General features: G+C 42.4%; 1 protein-coding gene across 1 annotated transcript; it reads left to right on the top strand.

The window, feature by feature from the left end:
• The first annotated feature begins 8,754 nt into the window (after positions 1–8,754).
• Positions 8,755–19,272, top strand: COX7A2L (cytochrome c oxidase subunit 7A2 like). Its single transcript, XM_003926781.4, has 3 exons — positions 8,755–8,910; positions 16,413–16,544; positions 18,385–19,272. Exons 1-3 carry the CDS (start codon positions 8,839–8,841, stop codon positions 18,520–18,522), a joined length of 342 nt encoding a protein of 113 aa, XP_003926830.1. The 5' UTR covers positions 8,755–8,838; the 3' UTR covers positions 18,523–19,272.
• The last annotated feature ends 33 nt before the right edge of the window (positions 19,273–19,305 follow it).

Below are 19,305 nucleotides of genomic sequence, written 5' to 3'. Positions count from 1 at the left end.
TGAAAAGCACTATGTACAAGCGTCTCATTAGTCTATTGAAAAGCAATAATATTCCACTATTTATGGAAGAATCCTTTGCAATTATAGCAAGCAGAAAAATTATTAGGGAACTAAGTTATTGGATTCGTTCCATGGAACATATTTTTAAAAACCAAGCTCATTTTCCTGAGAGAAAATTTAATGCAATCTCCCCCTCTTTTAAAGCCACCTGATGCCACCATGCTCTGCCTGTAGCAGCAAGCTGATGCCCAAAACTGAAGGACATAATGGTGATACACCACAGAGAACATGGTTGGGGCGTGTGCCAGGCAGGACAATGCAGGGAAGCCAAAAACAATGGGAGAAAACACAGTAAAGTGAGACCCACCCAGATGGTAAACACAGCAGCAGAGCGACACACACAATTCCCTTCTGGGAGCGCTGGGGAAAGCAGCCTGGCAGGTCAGGAGCTGGGTGGAAACTGCTGGGGATGAGGGAAGCCTGGGGCACTGACTGGAGTTTTTATGGCCTTGGTAAGTCTAAGAGCTACCATTTACTGGGTGCTTGCTATATGCCAAGGTTGGGGTCTACTGGAGAAGAGGATTGATAGGATTTGGCAAAATCCTACTCCATCCAGTCCGCCCAGTTACTACAACTATTAGTAATAACAGTAACTGCTGCCGTTTAATGAGTGCTTACTATGTCCTAGGCATTCACATGAATAAACTCAATCCTCACAAAGTAGATATTCCCATTTTATAGATAAAGAAACTAAGGCTCAGTGAAGAATCTTGTGGCAGGTACATAAGCCACTAACTGAATTCTGCTGATAATTAGCATCGCAAGAACTTTCAAATCACTGGGTTAACAAGGTCCTCATTGCACAATGATGGAAAAAGGAAAGTGATTTTTATGATTAGGGAGCAGTTGTTACGAGCTTTTTAAACAATACACACTGTTCATACTCAATTGTTATCTATGTTATTCATATTACTGAATCATTTATTTTGACTGAATAAATGGAATTGCTTTAGGGCAGGCGTCCCCAAACTTTTTACACAGGGGCCCAGTTTACTGTCCCTCAGACCGTTGGGGGGTCACCACATACTGTGCTCCTCTCACTGACCACCAATGAAAGAGGTGCCCCTTCCTGAAGTGCGGCAGGGGGCCGGATAAATGGCCTCAGGGCCCGCGGGCCGTAGTTTGGGGACGCCTCCTTTAGAGAGATACTTAATGTAACCCATTCTTTAAATTTACAGAGATTTTTGTAATGCTCTCAATGTTTCTTTTTAGTGGGTGTGGGAGAACAGGGGACAGGAAGGAAGGTGGGGTGTTAAAAGGCAAACATAGAAAAGATTCTTCATAAAAAAGAAAACACATCTAGAAATGATTGCTCCACAAACAAAACATGAGTGCACACAGCAATTTCATGTTCTTGTTCCACCCACTCGGTTGTTCTTAATGATTCAAGAACAGAACTGCCTGGGCAGATTTACAGGCTCTGCGTTCCTGACATCTGTGCCGAAACAAGGCTCTGTGTGTTACATAGTGCTTGCTTCTTCCCAGAGGGAGAAAACACAAACACCTTGATTTTTTTACCTTTGCCATGATTTAAATGAAAATAGATGTGGTTATTCACCAATAGGCATCTGTAGGGTGTTAGGGCATAGGAGCAGTACCAGGGAAGAGGACAGGGTAGCCTTGCAGTTTGGGTGTGGAAGAGATGTGAGGATCACACAGTGAAACACCAGCAATCCTGTCTGCATTGGGCTCTTCCCGCTGTCAGAAAGCTGAGCTTCAGCGTAAGCCTTTTGCTGGAAACCTGTGGGTTTGTATGGAATGGCTTTTCAGCAAAATTCCCCCTGGCCCAGAGTGCCAATGGGTGGTCGATGGAAGGCACAGCCATGCTAAGGGCAGGTGTGTGGCTCGAAGTTCCAGGCCCAAGGCCAGTGCCCCTTGACTTGGGCTTTTCAAGTTTCTCAGCTGTGCTTTTGGGAATGTCATACCCTCTCCAGTTCCCTTTCTTTTAAGGAGGAGATTTGCCTTCCACTGGACACTTTCCACTGATAGATAATTTCCTCCTAGCTTTTTTTTTTTTTTCTTTTTCTTTACAAGTTTTGTTCCCTAGACTTCAGAACTGTTCGTTTCTCAGAAGAAGACCCAGGCTGACTTCCCCAGCCCTCCTTCCCAAGTTAGCCATTCTGAAATCACTTGGCAGGCTGTGTCCTGCACTAGTGGATACATGCTGGTACCTTTGCTATCTGGTAATATGTGGATAATCTTCTGAACATCATTTCACCTTTGAGACTCAGAGTGGGGAAGTAACTTGTTCAAGGTAACTGAGCTTGTCAGTAGGAAGATCTGGGATCCAGACCCAGGTTAGTCAGGTACAGCCTATGTACTTGTCACCTTCTTCAGAGGGTCATGGCTTTCACTTTCTATGGAGCAGAAACTAAAGAAATGCCAAATCTCCACCATTTAAAAATCTGAGGAGGAAGGGGAGGCAGGTAAAATTATAGATTTAGCATTTGGAAGTGATCTGATTTTTAAGTTTAATGCCAATGCTAAAAGGTTGGCTGGCATTTTAGTGGGATACCCAACTCCTCTCTTTGGTCTTCAAGCCTTACACAGATTTCTTATCTTTGGTGGCTGTTTGCATACCAGAATCCACCTGACAGCTCTAGTCTGGCTGTCCCACAGCCTTAACTAATGCTTACTACTTTTGGGGAAAGGAGATTGAAGAGGGAAGAGCAAGAGAGAGAAAAAAGGAAGGAGGCTGGGAAAATGGAAAGATTTGGAGGTTACAATTTTTATTATAACCAGCTAACTTCTTATAAACCTAAACTAGACTCAAAACTCTAATGCTTTATATCATGCTAAATTAATTTTTGGGCTATATCAGTGACTATAGATTCAGTTTTACTACTTTTACAATGTGTATTTTCTAAATAGACTTCCAGGTATTTACATATTTTCTTTAAGCTTTTTCAGTACATAACATCTTATTTAATCCTTGCAATCACCCTGTTAAACTGAAAATTTTAACTTGTGGACAAGAGAGGTTAAGGAACTAGCCAAAGGTCACAATTCTAGTGCAGGGTGAAATCTGGACATCCTGATCTTTAGTGGCTAGTAGAGCACCCTATGTTTTTTTTTTGAGACAGGGTCTCATTCTGTCACCCAGGTTGCAGTGCAATGGCATGATCTTGGCTCACTGCAGCCTCAACTTCCTGGATTCAGGTGGTCCTCCCACTTCAGCCTCCCAAGTTGCTGGGACTACAGGTGTATGACCAAGCCTGACTAATTTGCGATTTTTTTCTTAGAGATGGGGTTTCACCATGCTGCTGAGGCTGGTATCAAACTGCTGAGCTCAAGTGATTCACTGGTCTTAGCCTCCCAAAGTGCTGGCATTAGAGGTATGAGCCACCACACCCGGCCCACCCCAATGTTTTGATGCTGAATAGATTCAGGTAGCTTTTTCTTTTTTTTTCTTTTCTTTGAGGCAGAGTTTCACTCTTATCACCTAGGCTGGAGTGCAGTGGCGCCATCTTTGCTCACTGCAATCTCCACCTCCCAGGTTCAAGCAATTCTCTTGCCTCAGCCTCCCGAGTAGTTGGGGTTACAGGCGCCCGCTGCTATGCCCGGCTAATTTTTTTTTTTTTTTTTTGTATTCTTAGTAGAGACAGGGTTTTGCCATGTTGGCCAGGCTGGTCTTGAACTCTTTTTTTTTTTTTTTTTTTTTTTTTTTTGCGGAGTTTCGCTCTTGTTACCCAGGCTGGAGTGCAATGGCGTGATCTCGGCTCACCGCAACCTCTGCCTCCTGGGTTCAGGCAATTCTCCTGCCTCAGCCTCCTGAGTAGCTGGGATTACAGGCACGCGCCACCATGCCCAGCTAATTTTTTGTATTTTTAGTAGAGACGGGGTTTCACCATGTTGACCAGGATGGTCTCGATCTATCGACCTCGTGATCCACCCGCCTCGGCCTCCCAAAGTGCTGGGATTACAGGCTTGAGCCACCGAGCCCGGCTTGAACTCTTAACCTTAGGTAATCTGCCTGTCTCGGACTCCAAAAGTGCTGGGATTATAGGCGTGAGCCACTGTGCCTGGCCTCAGGTAGCTTTTTCTACAGACAAAAAATTCTGCTACCTCAAAAGAAAATGATCCATTGACATTAGCCTCCTTAAGACCCAGGTGTATGGTTCTTGATCTTCTTTTCCACTTGATCACCAATTTCCATAGCTGTCTGGGCACTGATGTCAGTAACTACCCAGAGTGGTTGCTCATTTCTCACAGCAATGTGTGGAGGTGATGTGTGTTTGTTCTTATTCGTTTGTTCATTCATTCTTTTCTCCAAAAGCCCTAGGAAGAAGAACCACTATAGTGTTAACTATGATGGGTAGAATGGCGCTTGAGTCACCCTGCCTGTGGCCTAACACTTGGACATTGTCACATAAGAGGCTCCTCACATTTACTCCGGGGGCAGAACATTCTAAATTACCTGGTAGTTTAGGGGTGTGAGTTCATGGAAGCATTTTAAAAATTCTAATTTGTATGTTTTTGGGGGACTTTGTGTTCTTTTTTTTGTTTCTTATATTTTTGAGATGGAGTTTCATTCTTGTTGCCCAGGCTGGAGTGCAGTGGCATGCTCTGGGCTTACTGTAACCTCTGCCTTCTGGGTTCAAGCAGTTCTCCTGCCTCAGCCTCCCCAGTAGCTGGGATTACAGACACATGCTACCATGCCTGGCTAATTTTTGTATTTGTAGTAGAGACAGGGTTTCACCATGTTTGTCAGGCTGGTCTTGAACTCCTGATATCAGGTGATCCACTCACCTTGGCCTCCCAAAGTGCTGGGATTACAGCTGTGAACTGCTGTGCCCAGCCGACTTTGTATTATTTCTGTGTGTGTATGTGGGCTTACAGAACTCATGGATGCTCACTGTGAAATATTTCAACACTGCAGATGTATGTGAGGTAGAGAGTGGGAATCCTCAGTGATGAGAAACCACCCATCCTCAAAACTGGAGGCCACTGCGAATCCTTTCATTCTATGTATAAGACAACACTGTGTGTACTGTAATTTTATAGATGATGTCAATGTAAAATAGCATGAATCTTGTTCTGGATCTCAACTTTTTTCTATGCATAATTAAGTGTATTTAAAATGATTTAAAATAAATTGTGAGTCATACCTCAGCCTTTCTCAACCAGTGAGATGAAATGTGATGTGTCAAAATTGAGTTAAATCCATATTCTCTGTGGATGTGCTTTTGACTTGCACATAAGGAAAAGCAGGCAGGCAAAAATGAGGCAGTTTCACACACTGTATTGACATTCAACAATGAGAAGGTCAGAGTAGGGAGTTGATGTCAATATATTCATCCTATACCGCAATAAAGCTGTCCCGGCAACTGCAATCCCAGCTGCCGTTTCCCCTCCTTTGGGTGAGAAATGAGCTATTCAGACCCTCAGCTCTTTAGCTACGAAAACACCCTGCTTTAAGAAAGGTTTGGTTTTCAATATCAATATGATCTAGGTTTCAGGTTTGGATGTTAAAATTTCCACACCAGATAGGGCTTTATTTGACAAAAACAGTAAGAGATGACAGCTGAGATTTCTGCCACACGAAAATTGCCGAATAATTGTATGGCAGGTGTCGTCATTCTGAATATCATAAAGTGAGTTTAGCTCTCCATTTTGCTTTCCAGTATTTTACTGGGGATGCTTTTCTTGGGGTTATTACTAGCAGTTTTAAATGTTGGGAAAATGTAAAAAGAGAGAGTAGACATAAACGACAATAGAAAAGGTAACACTCACGATAGCACTGCACTATGTATGTTTCATTTTCCCTCAGGAAACTACCCTAGAATAGGCAAAAATCCTTCAGGAACAGGAGCCCACAATGACCTCAAGTCCTACAGACCTACATGTTTTGACTCTGCCAGACCCACTAAGTGCCAATTTTTAAAAAGTCAGTTTGGGGGGGAAAAAAATGAGAGAATTTAAAAAAGTTAACAATTTCACAGGTGGTTTCTATCTCTACTCAGTGTTACCCAATTTAAATTTTATATTGGTTTCAGATCCATTCTCCAAGCACTTTCACAAAGTGGCCTGCCAGAGGCCATTTAGCACACATCCCTCACAAATGGAGAAGCAGCAGCATTCAGATTCACCGGGAGCCGGACTGGCATCTGCACTCACTCAATTCACTTGGTGGTTGGCAATCTTCTCTGCACTCTGAGTCGTGGTCACTTCCCTTCAGAATAGAATCTGGGGAACAACCTGAAGGGATCGTGATAAAAAAAGATTGTCTTTGATGTTGGGTGGGATATGCAAATACGAATGAGAATAGGGTGCCTTAGTACTGTCAGAGTGTGCTGTGTTTTACTTGGGAAATGAGACAAAATCTTTCCATGATCAGCCATTCCATGTGACATCCCAACCCACACTCTGCTACTGACATTTTATCTCCCACTGAACAGCCCGGCTGTTGTAACATTTTCAGGATTCTTAATTTATGTCTTGCAGGATCTAAAATCAGATGGCAGGAACTTTAAGAAAATAACCAGTGTTGACAGGCACCTTATACAAGAAGCGGGTACACCTTATTGCTGCTAAAAGTTAGAGAATATTCTTCACTTTCTTCTTCCAAAATATGTCCAGAAGTCAGTGGGATGGAGACAGTAGCTGTCCTAAATAATTTAATTTCTCTTTTCAATCTAAACTCTACAAAAGGCTTTTTATTTCACTCAGTATTTGCTAGCACCTGGGACTCAAGAAGGCTTATGTCAATGAATCATTTCTTTTGAGGTAGTCAAACTTTTGTCTGTAGAAAAATCATCCTGAATCTATTCAGTATAAAAACATGGGGTGGGCTTGACACGGTGGCTCATGCCTGTAGTCCCAGCACTTTGGGAGTCTGAATTTGGCAGATCACTTGATCCCAGGAGTTTGAGACCAGCCTGGGCAACATGGTGAAACCCCATCTCTACTAAAAATACAAAAAATTAGCCAGGCCTGGTGACGTGCATCTGTGGTTCCAGCTACCCGAGAGACCGAGGTAGGAGAATCACCTGAGCCTGGGAAGTCAAGGATGCAGTGAGCCAAGATCGTATGACTGCATTCCAGCCTGGGTGACAGAATGAGACCCTGTTTCAAAAAAAAAAAAAAAGGAAATCACTAGTCCCAAACCACTTATCCTTGGAGAAATATGGACATAAACCCAAATCACATGTTCTTTCCATTATATCACAATGCTGCTTTGTAAAGTGGCAACTTTGGGCTGGCTTCTATGAATCTGCCGAAACCTTTGCATCATACTGGCAGTGCTGAATACTTGGGGCTCTTGAACTTAGGCCTGCAACCAGGATGCTGGTGTACAGCTGTGCCCTGGAGTGCTTGGCCTTGATCCTCCTCTTTTTGGAATGTCTTCATATCTATTTATCTGTAACATAGTGCTTAACAGTAGGAAATCTTGAGCCAGATGCCTAGCTCTGCCGCTTATCCCTGACCTGAGCAAGTTATTTAGCTTCTCCAGGCATCATTTTCCTGTATTGTAAAATGGAGATTACCTATAGGGTTGTTGTGAAGATTAAATGAGTTTAGGAAAGTGCTATATAAAGGTTAGTTATCCATCAATTTGCAACATGTTTTCATAAATGCATCTAGAATATGTTTGTGTAAACCTATGGTTAGATGATGAAGCTAAGAAAAGCCTTGGTCCATCCCTGGAGAGTAAGAAACTAGTATACTCCTTTTACAGAGTACCTTGCACACAGCACAGGCTTAACAGATATCTTTAAATTGAACTGAAGCGAATAATAGCAGAACTGAAAGTGGTAGTTCCAGATCTTGCAGGCTCAAGGTCCAGATTTTACAAGTGTTCCGATCACCCTCCCCCTACCTCATTTATCGCAAAGATCAGCGGCCAGGAAAAGGATGAATAACCAATGACCTTAAAACTCAGGTCAGAGTAAAAACCAGTTCTGAGAAACTGTATGACATTTACATCCTGGTACCTAAAGGTCACTCTGCATGTGCATTTCCTCTGCACAAAGCTCAGGAGGCTATTTTTATATTACTGGGGCAAAACTCCTAACAGCCCTTGGTACTAAACAGCCCTCAGCAGGTGCTTCCAAATTTTTGTATTTGCTTCAACTCCCAGGTTGCCAGGGGAAGCGTGGCCAACACTCCTGGGCAGACTGAGTAATAGCAGGATACTTCAAGAGGTGCTCTGGGTCGGAAGGAAGTAAGTGAGACTACGATCAGGTAAAGTTTGGTAAAAGAAGAGACACCTTCACCCCAATGACCAGGCGGTGGCTCCGCAGCACAGACTCTCCGCCGGTGGAGGTCCCACCCGGCCTTGATGTAGCTCCGCCTCCACCCAGGCCACACCCACGAATCCCTCCCTCTCCCTCTCAGGCCCCGCCTAGAGCCGCCCCTCTTAGAACCGGCCCCGCCTAGAGCCGGCCCCTGCCAAAGCCTGTCCCACCTGACTCCGACGCTGCCGGGCTTAGTCCGCTGGGTTTAGTCCGCGAAGCGCTTGCGCATTTCTTGAGTTGTCGTGGCACTGCCCAAATCTAATTGGGAGGAAAGAAAGAACTTCATATTTCCTGAAGACTGCCACAGAGCCTTTTCGTGCTCTCTTAGAGCTGGTTTTGCCTTTCGTGATTTTGAGAACCCTGGCTTTTGGTTCCCCAATGTTGGTTAAGTGGGCAGGTTTTAAGTTAGGCGATCTTCGGGCAGCCCTAGGCCCGGCGATGGGTCTTTGCGCGGAGTCTTGGGACCACAGCCGGGGAGGCGGGGTCCTTCTCTGGGGCGGTCGCGCAAGAAGCCGATGCGGGAAGTTGGAATTCGGGCGTCATGTACTACAAATTTAGTGGCTTCACGCAGAAGTTGGCGGGAGCATGGGCCTCGGAGGCCTATAGCCCACAGGTACGAGTGGCTCCGCGCCAGCTCGGACAGGAGAAATGGGGGTGCAAGCCTCGGCGACAGGCAGTCGCGGAGTTGGAGCCGGGCGGGTTTCTGTCCACGGTTGAGTTTGTCTCATTTCTCCTTGCACCTCCCGTGTCCTCTCCACACCAGCGTACAGTGGTCGCTGAGGCTCCTCTTTATGTACCTGCTCACCTAGCGGGGCTGGCCTGGCGTGGAAGTTCGGTCTGGCCCATGGCAGGGGTCAAGGTGACCCCCGGGGGTCTTGCCTATTCTAAAAGGGATGGGTTGGTGGAGTCCCCAATGTGACCCGAGGTTAGGTCTTCTCCCTCTCTTTGAAGACATCTGGCCTTCGGCCTCCCAGTCGTCCCTTTTTCAGCCTGGTGCAACATAGTGAGACCTCGTTTCTAAAAACAAAAACAGAATTCTAATCTAGGATAAGAAGGACAATTTATTTTCGGGGGGCGGGGTGAGAACGGGAAGGAAGAGTTGAGGGTTTATAAATGTTGAGCTTGTGATATGTCATGGTAGCAGATGGAGTTTAACAAACTTGGGTGCTTTTATCCCATAGGCAGTAGTAGAATCCGTTGGGTAGACTACCCAGGAAGTTTATAGGGAAGAAAGGCTGGATCATAGTTAGAGTATAGAAACGTGAAGGGAGGGTGGAGAAGGAAAATGTGTTTGAAGAATATACAAGTGAGAAGGGAAACCAGTGTGTTTCACTGAAACCAAATTGTTAATGACTTGTAAGGAAGGAATAGTCAGCAGTGTTAAACTTAATTCTTTTACAGATTATGTGGGAAAATGGCCACTTCTATCATTTGCTTCTATGAAGTGTATTCTTCAATGTGTGGATTTAAATATTACCGTTTGATGAGTTTCGACAAACCTATGCACTGTATAACCACACCTCCCTCAATATACAGAATGTTATATCATCCTAAGAAGTTGCCTTGTACACTCTTGTCAATCCCAGCCCCCTTCCTATTCTGACTTTTATCATCATAGTTTTGCCCCTTTTTGAACTTCATGTAAATAGAATCAGCTCTCGCCCAGGCTGGAGTGCAATGGCAGAATCATAGAGTTCACTGTAGCCTTCCACTCCTGGGCTCAAGCAATCATTCCGCTTTGGCCTCTGAAAATGTTGGGATTACAGATATGAACCACCGTGTCTGGCTGCTAGCCTATTAAGAACATATTTTTGAGGTTCATCCGTGTTGTACATCTCAGTAGTTAATTCCGTTTATCCTCTTATTCTTCTGTAGGATGTCATTTTATAAATATGTAACAGTTTATTTTGTTGGTGCTAGTAGATGTTCTTTTTTTAAAAAATATTTTTAGAGACAGGCTCTTGCTGTGTTGCACAGTCTGGTCTCAAACTCCTGGGCTCAAGCAGTCCTCCCACCTCAGCGTCCTGAGTGTCTGGGATTACAAATGTGTACCACCACACCTGGTTTATGTTCTTTTAATACATCTTTAACATAATCTAGGTTTTGTTGCTTAGTAAGAAAAAAGTACATTTTTCGACCAAAAATGCATATTGGAGTAAAACTGGCACTCAGAGCAGAGATTGCCTTGAGATGAGTTTTATATAGATAGGGCTTTCAGATTTCTGGTACCTCTCCTCTTGAATTGCGTTTCTCTTGAGAATTTGAACTTCTTAGTTACTTAAAGATTTCTTAAACTATGTTGAAAAGAAGTGATATTGTATAGGCTTTATGTGAATTGTAAATTTCAGAGAGATTGTGACAGGTGCCCTCCCAACTAGATTCTCTGTCTTTGGTAATTAAGAGTACTTCAGCTTTTTCCTTTCCTGGAAACATATAATGAAGATGTTTGTAACTTTTAGTACTAAGTAAAGTGAATAACATGCATTAAATAACATAATATGGAAAAGGTAGTTCTGTAACAATAGCACAGGTAGAGATTTATGAGTCACCTTGACAGCAAGTAGTTGTTGGGATGGTATTTTCCGGTGGTTGATTGAAAAGCGTCTTATTTATAATTCTCTGAACTTCGTCAAAAATAGAGGCCAGTAAGCATATAAACATGTTTAACGTCTTTAGTTACTAGGGAAAAGCAAATCACAACCACAATGAGATACCATTTAATATCCACCAGAATGCCTAGAATAAAAAAGAGAGATGATAAGAAGTATTGGTGAGGTTGTAGAGAAACAAAACTTGTTATCGTCTGTCAGAAAAATTCAACTACTAAACATGGTTAAGGTTGAATGGCTGTTAATGAATCTTGGAGGTGGGGCTTATTAAGCAGCTAAGAGATTCAGTATTAAAAAGTAAAGTATGTGATTTTTCTTGATCTATGATCCACTTATTTTTTATTTTATTTTGAGACAGGGTCTCTGTTGCTCAGGCTGGAATGCAGTGGCGTGATCACAGTTCACTACAGCCCCGTCAACCACTTGGGCTCAAGTCATCCTCCCACCTCAGCTTCCTAAGTAGCTGGGACCACAGGTGTGCACCACTGCACCTGGCTAATTTTTTGTATTTTGTAGAAACAAGGTCTCACTCTATTGCTTAGGCTGATCTCAAACTCCTGAGTCAAGTGATCCTCCCACCTCAGCCTCCCAAAGTGCTAGGACCACAAGTGTGAGCCATCATGCCCCGCCTCTCCACTTATGTTAAGAACAGCTTTCAGTTGTTTTCTTAGTGCTTTGGGAATTGTGGAGGTTTTGCTATCAAGTGCCAATTTATCAGACTTTGTTTCTGAGATATTCAAACCTACATTGTGGTAAAGCTGTAGCCTTCTTTAGTTTATGTGAACATTCTGCATTTATTCACTGAATGTGCTTTCTCTGCCAGTTGCTTTTCTAAGTCTTGGAATATAGGAGCAGTGAACAAGACATGCCAAAATGCTGTGCTCATGAAACTTCCATTGTTGTAGGGGGAGACACGATAAACAAAACGTAGTATGTTAGATGGTGATAAGTACTGTGGAGAAAATTAAAGAGGATAAGTTGTTAGTAGAGTAAGGGGGAGGACATACAGTTTTTAAAAGTGTGGACAGAAAGATCTCACTGAGAAGGTGACTTAAGGGGATGGCTAAAGATGAAGAAGGTGAGGGTATAAGCCATGTGGATGCCTGAAGAAGAGCATTCTAGGCAGAGGGAACATGGCTGTTCCTGGGAGGTTTTAGGAGCTAGTTCAGTGGGCTGGGGAGGGGGAGGGGAATAAGTGGAGCTAGGCTGGGGCACAGTGGCTCATGCCTGTAATCACAGCTCTTTGGGAGACTGAGGCTGGAGGATCTGTTTGAGCTAAGGAGTTTGAGACCAGCCACCGTAGGGGCACCCCATCTCTACGAAAAATTTTTTTAAACAATTAGCTGGATGTGATGCACACCTCTCAGCTACTCAGGAGGCTGAGGTGGGAGGATTCCTTGAGCCAGGGAAGTCAAGGCTACAGTGAACTGTGATTGTACCACTGAACTCCAGCCTGGGTGACAGCAAGACCCTGTCTCAAAAAATAAAATGAAAAAATAAGAGGGGCTAAGAAGGGGATGCATTTTGTAGAGCTCTAAAAGTCACTGTAAGATCTTTGGGTGTTGCTCAATGAGATAGGCCTTTCAGAGGGTTTGAGCTGTCTAGTGACATCCTTAATGAGATCATTGGTTGCTGTATTAAGTAGATTTCACGGCAACAAATGAGTGGAAGCCAAGAAACCAGGTAGGAGGCTGTTGTAGAAATCCAGGGGCTTAGACTTGAGTGTGAATTGGTGGAGGTAGGTGAGAATTGGTCAGATTCTGAATATATTTTGAAGGTAGAGCCAAATATATTCTGAATATATTTTGCAGTGTATGAGGGAGAGGTGTCAAGAATATTTTCAGGTTTTGGCTGGGTATGGTGGTTCACGCCTGTAATCCCAGCACTTTGGGAGGCCAAGGTGGGTGGATCACTGGAGGTCAGGAGTTCAAGACCAGCCTGGCCAACATGGTAAAACCCCGTCTCTACTAAAAATACAAAAATTAGCGCTTCCCTCTAAATTAGTGACTCGGGAGGCTGAGGCAGGAGAATCGCTTGAACCTGGGAGGTGGAGGTTTCAGTGAGCTGAGATTGCACCACTGCACTCCAGCCTGGGTAATAGAGTGAGACTCAGTCTCAAAAGAAAAAAAAAAGAATATTTTCAAGGTTTTGGCCTGAGTTCCTGAAAGGATGGCATTGTCGTGATGAGGAGGGACATGTTTGAGGCTCACAGTCCTTGCAGTCTTGGAGTAGGCAGAGGTGAAGAGATTTACACCGCTTCCTCTCCTGTAGATAAAGCTTCCTGGTCATTTCCATACTTGAGAATCCTACTGCTAGTGATCCAGCTGCCTTGAAATGTTAGGAATGTTGATTACCTTTTCCTGTGGGACCAAAACTGCAGAGTTGTTGATAGTATGGTGTAATAAAAACCTAAGTTTGAATCCCATCTTTCTTAAGGGATCTCTGAGCATTGTTTTAATCACCTGTAACATGGACTGATAATACCTTGTTTACAGGGTTGTTCCAAAGGTTAAATTCAACAGAGTGAGACCCTGCCTCAAAAAAAAAGAAGAGTAAATTTGATAGTTACAAAGACTGTGGAAGCCTGAAAAACTTATAAACAAAAACAGGATGAGGTTGGGCCTGGTGGCTCACATCTGTAATCCCAGCACTTTGAAGGCTGAGGTGGGAGGATTGCTGGAGCCGAGAGCAGCCTGGGCCACATAGCCAGACCTGCTACAAAAAAATTAAAAATTTAGCCAGGTGTGGTGACATTTTCCTATAGTCGCAGTTACTCATGGGGCTGAGGTGGGAGGTGGAGATACTCGGGGGGCTTGAGCCTGGGAGGTGGAGGCTGCAGTGAGCCAGCATCACCCTACTGCACTCCAGCTTGGGTGACAAAGCAAGAGCCTGGCTCAAGAGGGGGAAAAAAAAGCGTAGTGGGCCAGGTGTGGTGGTTCACATCTGTTATTCCGGCACTTTGGGAGGCAAAGATGGGTGGATCACCTTAGGTTAGGAGTTCGAGACTATACTGGCCAGTATGGCAAATTCCCATCTCTATCAAAAATTCAAAAATTAGCTGGGTGTGGTGGCACGCACCTATAGTCCCAGCTACTCAGGAGGCTGAGACAGGAGAATGGCTTGAACCCGGGAGGCAGAGGTTGCAGTGAGCTGAGATTGTGCCGTTCTATTCCAGCCAGGGCAACAGAGCGAAACTCTGTCTCAAAAACAAACAAAAAAAACATAGGATTTTACATTGTGACTATAAAGTTACTAAACCTGAATAAACATTGGAGGAAAATGTACAATTTATAACAATTGATGGGATAAGATAATGAGATTATAGGTAACTTCAATTTTATAAACTTTTGCAATATAAAGGGAAATATGGAATTAATTTAAAATTAAGATGGTTGATTTGCCTGTTTTCAGATGATATTGTTCAAAAACTTTGTTGTAGTTTTGAATCACTGAATGGTTGGACAAAACAAATAGAATCCCTTCAAAAAATACTCTCACATTAGTCCTGTCAAAACATAAATTTACTTTCAAACCATTTTTGGAGATCCTTGGTAGAAAGGATTTTTACATTTTTGCGTTCAAGAAGAAATGATCATTTCAAGGAGAAAATGTGGTGTGCTCACAGAATGATATAAAGGAGTATCTGACTTTCTTCATCCAGCTCGAACCACGATCCTTGTTAGCCTTTTTTATCTCGGTAGAGCCTCTGTTTCCCTTGCTGACGCCTCTGAGTCTCTGTTTTGAGTGTGTTATATTTCTAAATGTAGGCCAACATCTTACCAAACTTTCTTTTTAAATGGGTTGATTTCAAGCAATAGTTGATGGGAGGGTGGGGTGTTAATTGTGGAATACTTAAAAGCCAGGGCTTTGGATTTGAGAGAGGCTTGAGTTTGAAAACTTGACTTGCTTTTTGCTATTTGATCTAAGTCAAGTTATTCTCTCTCTAGGGTTTTCCTCTACAAAATGGGAATAGTAATATCTTCATAGGGTTGCTGTCAGAATTAAGTGAGGTAATGCATGTGCAATGTTTAACATGATACTGACACTTTACAAGGGTTAAATAGATACTAGTTGCTACTGATTCATAACATTAATATTCATGGTGGCCGAGATTGTGGCTTTCTTATTTATTGTGTATTTCTAGTGTAAAGTAAGTGATCAGTAATGTTGAGTGAATGAATACATGACAGAAAACAGGCCATGGTTCATTCCCATTTACTGTACTGTGTCAGAAGAAATAGAAGCCAAGTTTACTTTAATGCTTTTTGTATTGACATGTTCATCTAATGCTTGCCTGGTGGGAGTAGCATTGGGGTTTTCAATATCTAATCTTTATAATAGGCCCTGTCAATTACAGGTAAATTTAGATTTCTTGGAGACAAGAATCAGCGGACTGATGACTATATTTGGGCAATAGGTTTCCTTCTTTGTCTGTAAAAGGAAAAGGCTGGTCTTGAATTCTGCTTTCTGACTTTAAATTTTTATTTTTCTTAGTTAAATTGTAATATAAAAGGATAATTTTTATTGGTTTATAACTCTTAACTCCTTATTTTAATTTGCAGGTTATTTTGGATTACTGTATATTTATCACTGTAGGTTTACTCCTTTCAGATAAAAAACCAGAGCTCCCCCCTACCTATTTTTAAGCAACTGTATTGAGATATAATTTGCATAGCATGCAATTTGCCCATTTAAAGGGTACAATTCAGGGGTTTTTAGTGTATTCACAGATATATGCAACTCCCACCACAGTTAATTTTAGAGCGTTTTAATCACCTCAAAAAGAAACCTGTGTACCTTCTTTTAACTATTAGCTCCCTAGCCTCCAGGCCTCACCAGAAGCAACCATTAATCTATGCTCTGTATCTTCTGTCTCTATGGTTCCCCCTTCTAGACTGTGAATGGAGTCATACAATATGTGGTCTTTGTGGCTGGTTTCTTTGACTCAGCATAATGTTTTAAAGGCTTACCCATGCTGTAGCATGTGTCAGTACTCCCTCCCGCACCACCTTGTTTAAATTTTTACTATATGTGTTCTCAATTTATGGTTTCTTTATGCTGAAAAGTTCATTTCAAAAAATTTTTTTGTTTTGATTTTGTTTCTGGTCCTGGAAGGCAAGTTTTGTTTGTTTTAAACCACTAAGCCTGTTTGAATTTTTCTTTATTGTGTGTCTAGAAAAGTTTCTGAAGCCTGCTGTAGGGGCAGACAGATCCCTCATGAAAGCTAATGAAAGGTTCATAACAGATTATAAATGTTTTACTAGTTTGCTAAGAAGACAGACACACTAGGTATTTCTGGAAGCTCAGACTGGACCTTTGTTGTCGTCCCCCTGATCCCTACCCACCCCCTGTAATCATAATGATAAGGGCTTCTTTACTGGGTTTGCTCTGAGAAAGTTGGAGAGAGACTGACTTCCTGTCTCGTGGTTGAATGGCTGCCTTCACTATTTCACAGAGCCTGCTCAGACATGCTTTCAACTTGCCATTTTTCTTTTTTTCTCTACAGGGATTAAAGCCTGTGGTTCCCACAGAAGCACCACCTATCATATTTGCCACACCAACTAAACTGACCTCCGATTCCACAGTGTATGATTATGCTGGGAAAAATAGAGTTCCAGAGCTGCAGAAGTTTTTCCAGGTGAGGGAAGATACTCTAGATAACAGAGAAGCCTGTGAAATAAATAGGCTTAAAAAATCCCTTATGAAACTAAATCTTAATCTAGTTTACTACCCAACCTCCTCCTTTTTCTTTAAGTAGTATTCTCTTGATTTTAGTTTGAGCCATAACTGAATAGAACTTTATATAGATATTTTATATAGATAGATAATGATAAAAGAGGTGAGGGTGGTTACTTTCCTCATTAGTATTTAAGGGCATGAGGGTTTTGAAATGGCACGAATAGCACTTGATCATTTATTGAATAGAAGAAACAATAGCCTGTATAACTGAATAGCTCAATATATACGTATTTGGCTTTGTGACACGTGTAGTGACTTGGCAGTAAGTTTATTCCTAATTGTTTTTTGCTTGCTTGATATTAACATTCACTAAGCTGTTGCTGAAAGTAGAGGAGGAGCTTACGGGTTTGCAGATCAACAGAGAAGCCAGAATTGGAATTTAGAATATTATTAATCTACCTGCAAATTCTTGAGAAGTTAGTGACCTGACCCAATCTTAGGTGCCATGGGAGTGACAGTGCTTGCTACTGCTATTGCTGTAAGGTAGCTTCCCCCTCCTCAAAAGTATGTCCAGATTCAGACCCATCTTGAGGATAGAGCACTTTTGTTTTGATCAGTTTAATTTCTTTTTATTTGATAAGTAAGGTTTGAGAGAGCATTTGGGATCTCAGTGCAGTGGAGAGGGATTTTGGACACTGCAAAATTTGAGTTAAACAGGCCAGGTACGGTGGCTCACTTCTGCAGTCCCAATACTTTGGGAAGCCAAGGTAGGAGGATTGCATGATTAGCCTGGGCAGCATAATGAGACCCTGTCTCTACAAAAAAATTAGCTAAGCGTGTTGTTATGTGTCTGTAATCCCAGCTACTCCAGAGGCTGAGGCGGGAGGATCACTTTAGCCCAGGATTTTGAGGCTGTAGTGAGCTATGATTGAGCCACTGCATTGCAGCCTGGGTAACAGAGTGAGACCCAGTCTCTAAAATGATGATGATGATGATTTAAATATCTCATGGAATTTGATTATTAAATGGGTTTAACTGTGTGATGGAAAGAAGGCAGTTCAAATACAAAATGGGCTTAAATCTATTAATTGACCTGATATACTCTGACCTTATCCACTCGTGATCAGAAGCCAAACTAAATGGAGAACGTTTTTTGTGCCTGCACCTCTTTTTTTCTTTTTTAAGACAGAGTCTTACTCTGTCACCCAGGCTGGAGTCCATTGGCACACTCACAGCTCACTGAAGCCTTGAACTCTTGGGCTCAAGTGATCCTCCCACTTCACCTTCCCTAATAGCTGGGACTACAGGCATGTGCTACCACAGCCAGCTAATTTTAGTTATTTTGTAGAGACAGAGTTTCACCATGTTGCCCAGGATAACGTTAAACTCCTGGGCTCAAGCCATCTGCCTGCCTCTGCCTCCCAAAGTGCTGGGATTATAGGTGTGAGCCACTGTGCCCAGCCTCTCCTGCACTTCTTTGTTAGCTAGTGATTACCTTTGCCTTTTAAGAAATTCACCAGTCCTCCAGTTAAGCAATATATGATAAATGTGGGACATTTGGAATTTTTTGCGTGCATTTCCCTGTGGCAGCATTTTGGAGAATGACTTTGGATTTACAAGCTTTAGCTACATTTATAGGGACATCTACTAGTGTTTTAGTTAGCATTCCATGTATTAGGGCTTTTCCCACTGTCACGTGTTGATGAATTAGTTACAGAGACGACAAATTTGTTTTTTAAGAATAAAATTATAAAATGCTTTTCTTCTCAACCATGGCCTTGTTAATTCTCTCTTTCAAGAAAGCTGATGGTGTGCCCATCTACCTGAAACGAGGCCTGCCTGACCAAATGCTTTACCGGACCACCATGGCGCTGACTGTGGGAGGGACCATCTACTGCCTGATTGCCCTCTACATGGCTGCGCAGCCCAAAAAATGAGTTAGGCTGCAGAGGACTGGTTTGTTTTTTTTGGCATAAACCCTTTGAATTTCCTTTTTCATTGTTAATTTTTTTTTTTTTTTTTTTTTTTTTACTTGGATGGCTTAACATTTTTAAAAATGCAAGAAAAATAGGAACATACAAAGATGATATTTTGGTTTGTTGATGAAATGCATATGGCTTGTCAGAGCTCATTCCACAGTTAAAGCCATTGTTTAAAGAAACGCTGCGGTGCTCTGTGTTTTTGCTCCTGATTTCCCTGGGGGTTTTGGATGAAAGTTGCACACAGACTCATTAATGTCAGTCTGTGCCTCAGGGACTTGAGGTTGCGTTTTTGAGCATGGGGTGCAGAAGCCTTTCTGGATTTGAATGTGGCTGTGGAAAGACTGCAGTAGCCAAGGCCATATGCATAAAATGAGGGGTTGGAGTCAGTAGTCACCTCGGGGATTTTTTCCATTTTGCGGTAAGATGTTAAAAGAAATTATTTGTAACCTGCCTCTGCTCATTGGGCAGTTCATTTCAAAGGGTTATTTGCCTCATCTTCTGTCTTCAGTGAAATCTTATGTGTAATTGTGTGTATTTATTCCACCATGGGAACGGAGAACACCTGCTTAGTGTTGCACTTTAGACTGGTGTCTGTTTTATGAATATAGCTTTGCCACAGATTCTCCTTTATCTTTTAAAAATGTTATAGCTTTAAATTATGACTTATTTTGACTGTGGAATAAATACATGAATGAAAAATTTTAAGTTTGAAGTTCTTTAAATGACCTTTCAGAGTAA

The sequence above is a fragment of the Saimiri boliviensis genome, chromosome 1 (assembly GCF_048565385.1).
Source record: "Saimiri boliviensis isolate mSaiBol1 chromosome 1, mSaiBol1.pri, whole genome shotgun sequence".
Classification (NCBI taxonomy): domain Eukaryota; kingdom Metazoa; phylum Chordata; class Mammalia; order Primates; family Cebidae; genus Saimiri; species Saimiri boliviensis.
Note: the sequence above shows the minus strand (reverse complement) of the source record. Positions and strands in the feature narration are given on the sequence as shown.

Excerpts from the sequence above, each read along its gene's own strand:
- COX7A2L (XM_003926781.4), top strand. The coding sequence starts at position 8,839 with ATGTACTACAAATTTAGTGGCTTCACGCAGAAGTTGGCGGGAGCATGG. Across the intron at positions 8,911-16,412 it reads CGGAGGCCTATAGCCCACAG|GGATTAAAGCCTGTGGTTCC; the intron begins GTACGAGTGGCT and ends TTTTCTCTACAG. Across the intron at positions 16,545-18,384 it reads AGCTGCAGAAGTTTTTCCAG|AAAGCTGATGGTGTGCCCAT; the intron begins GTGAGGGAAGAT and ends CTCTCTTTCAAG.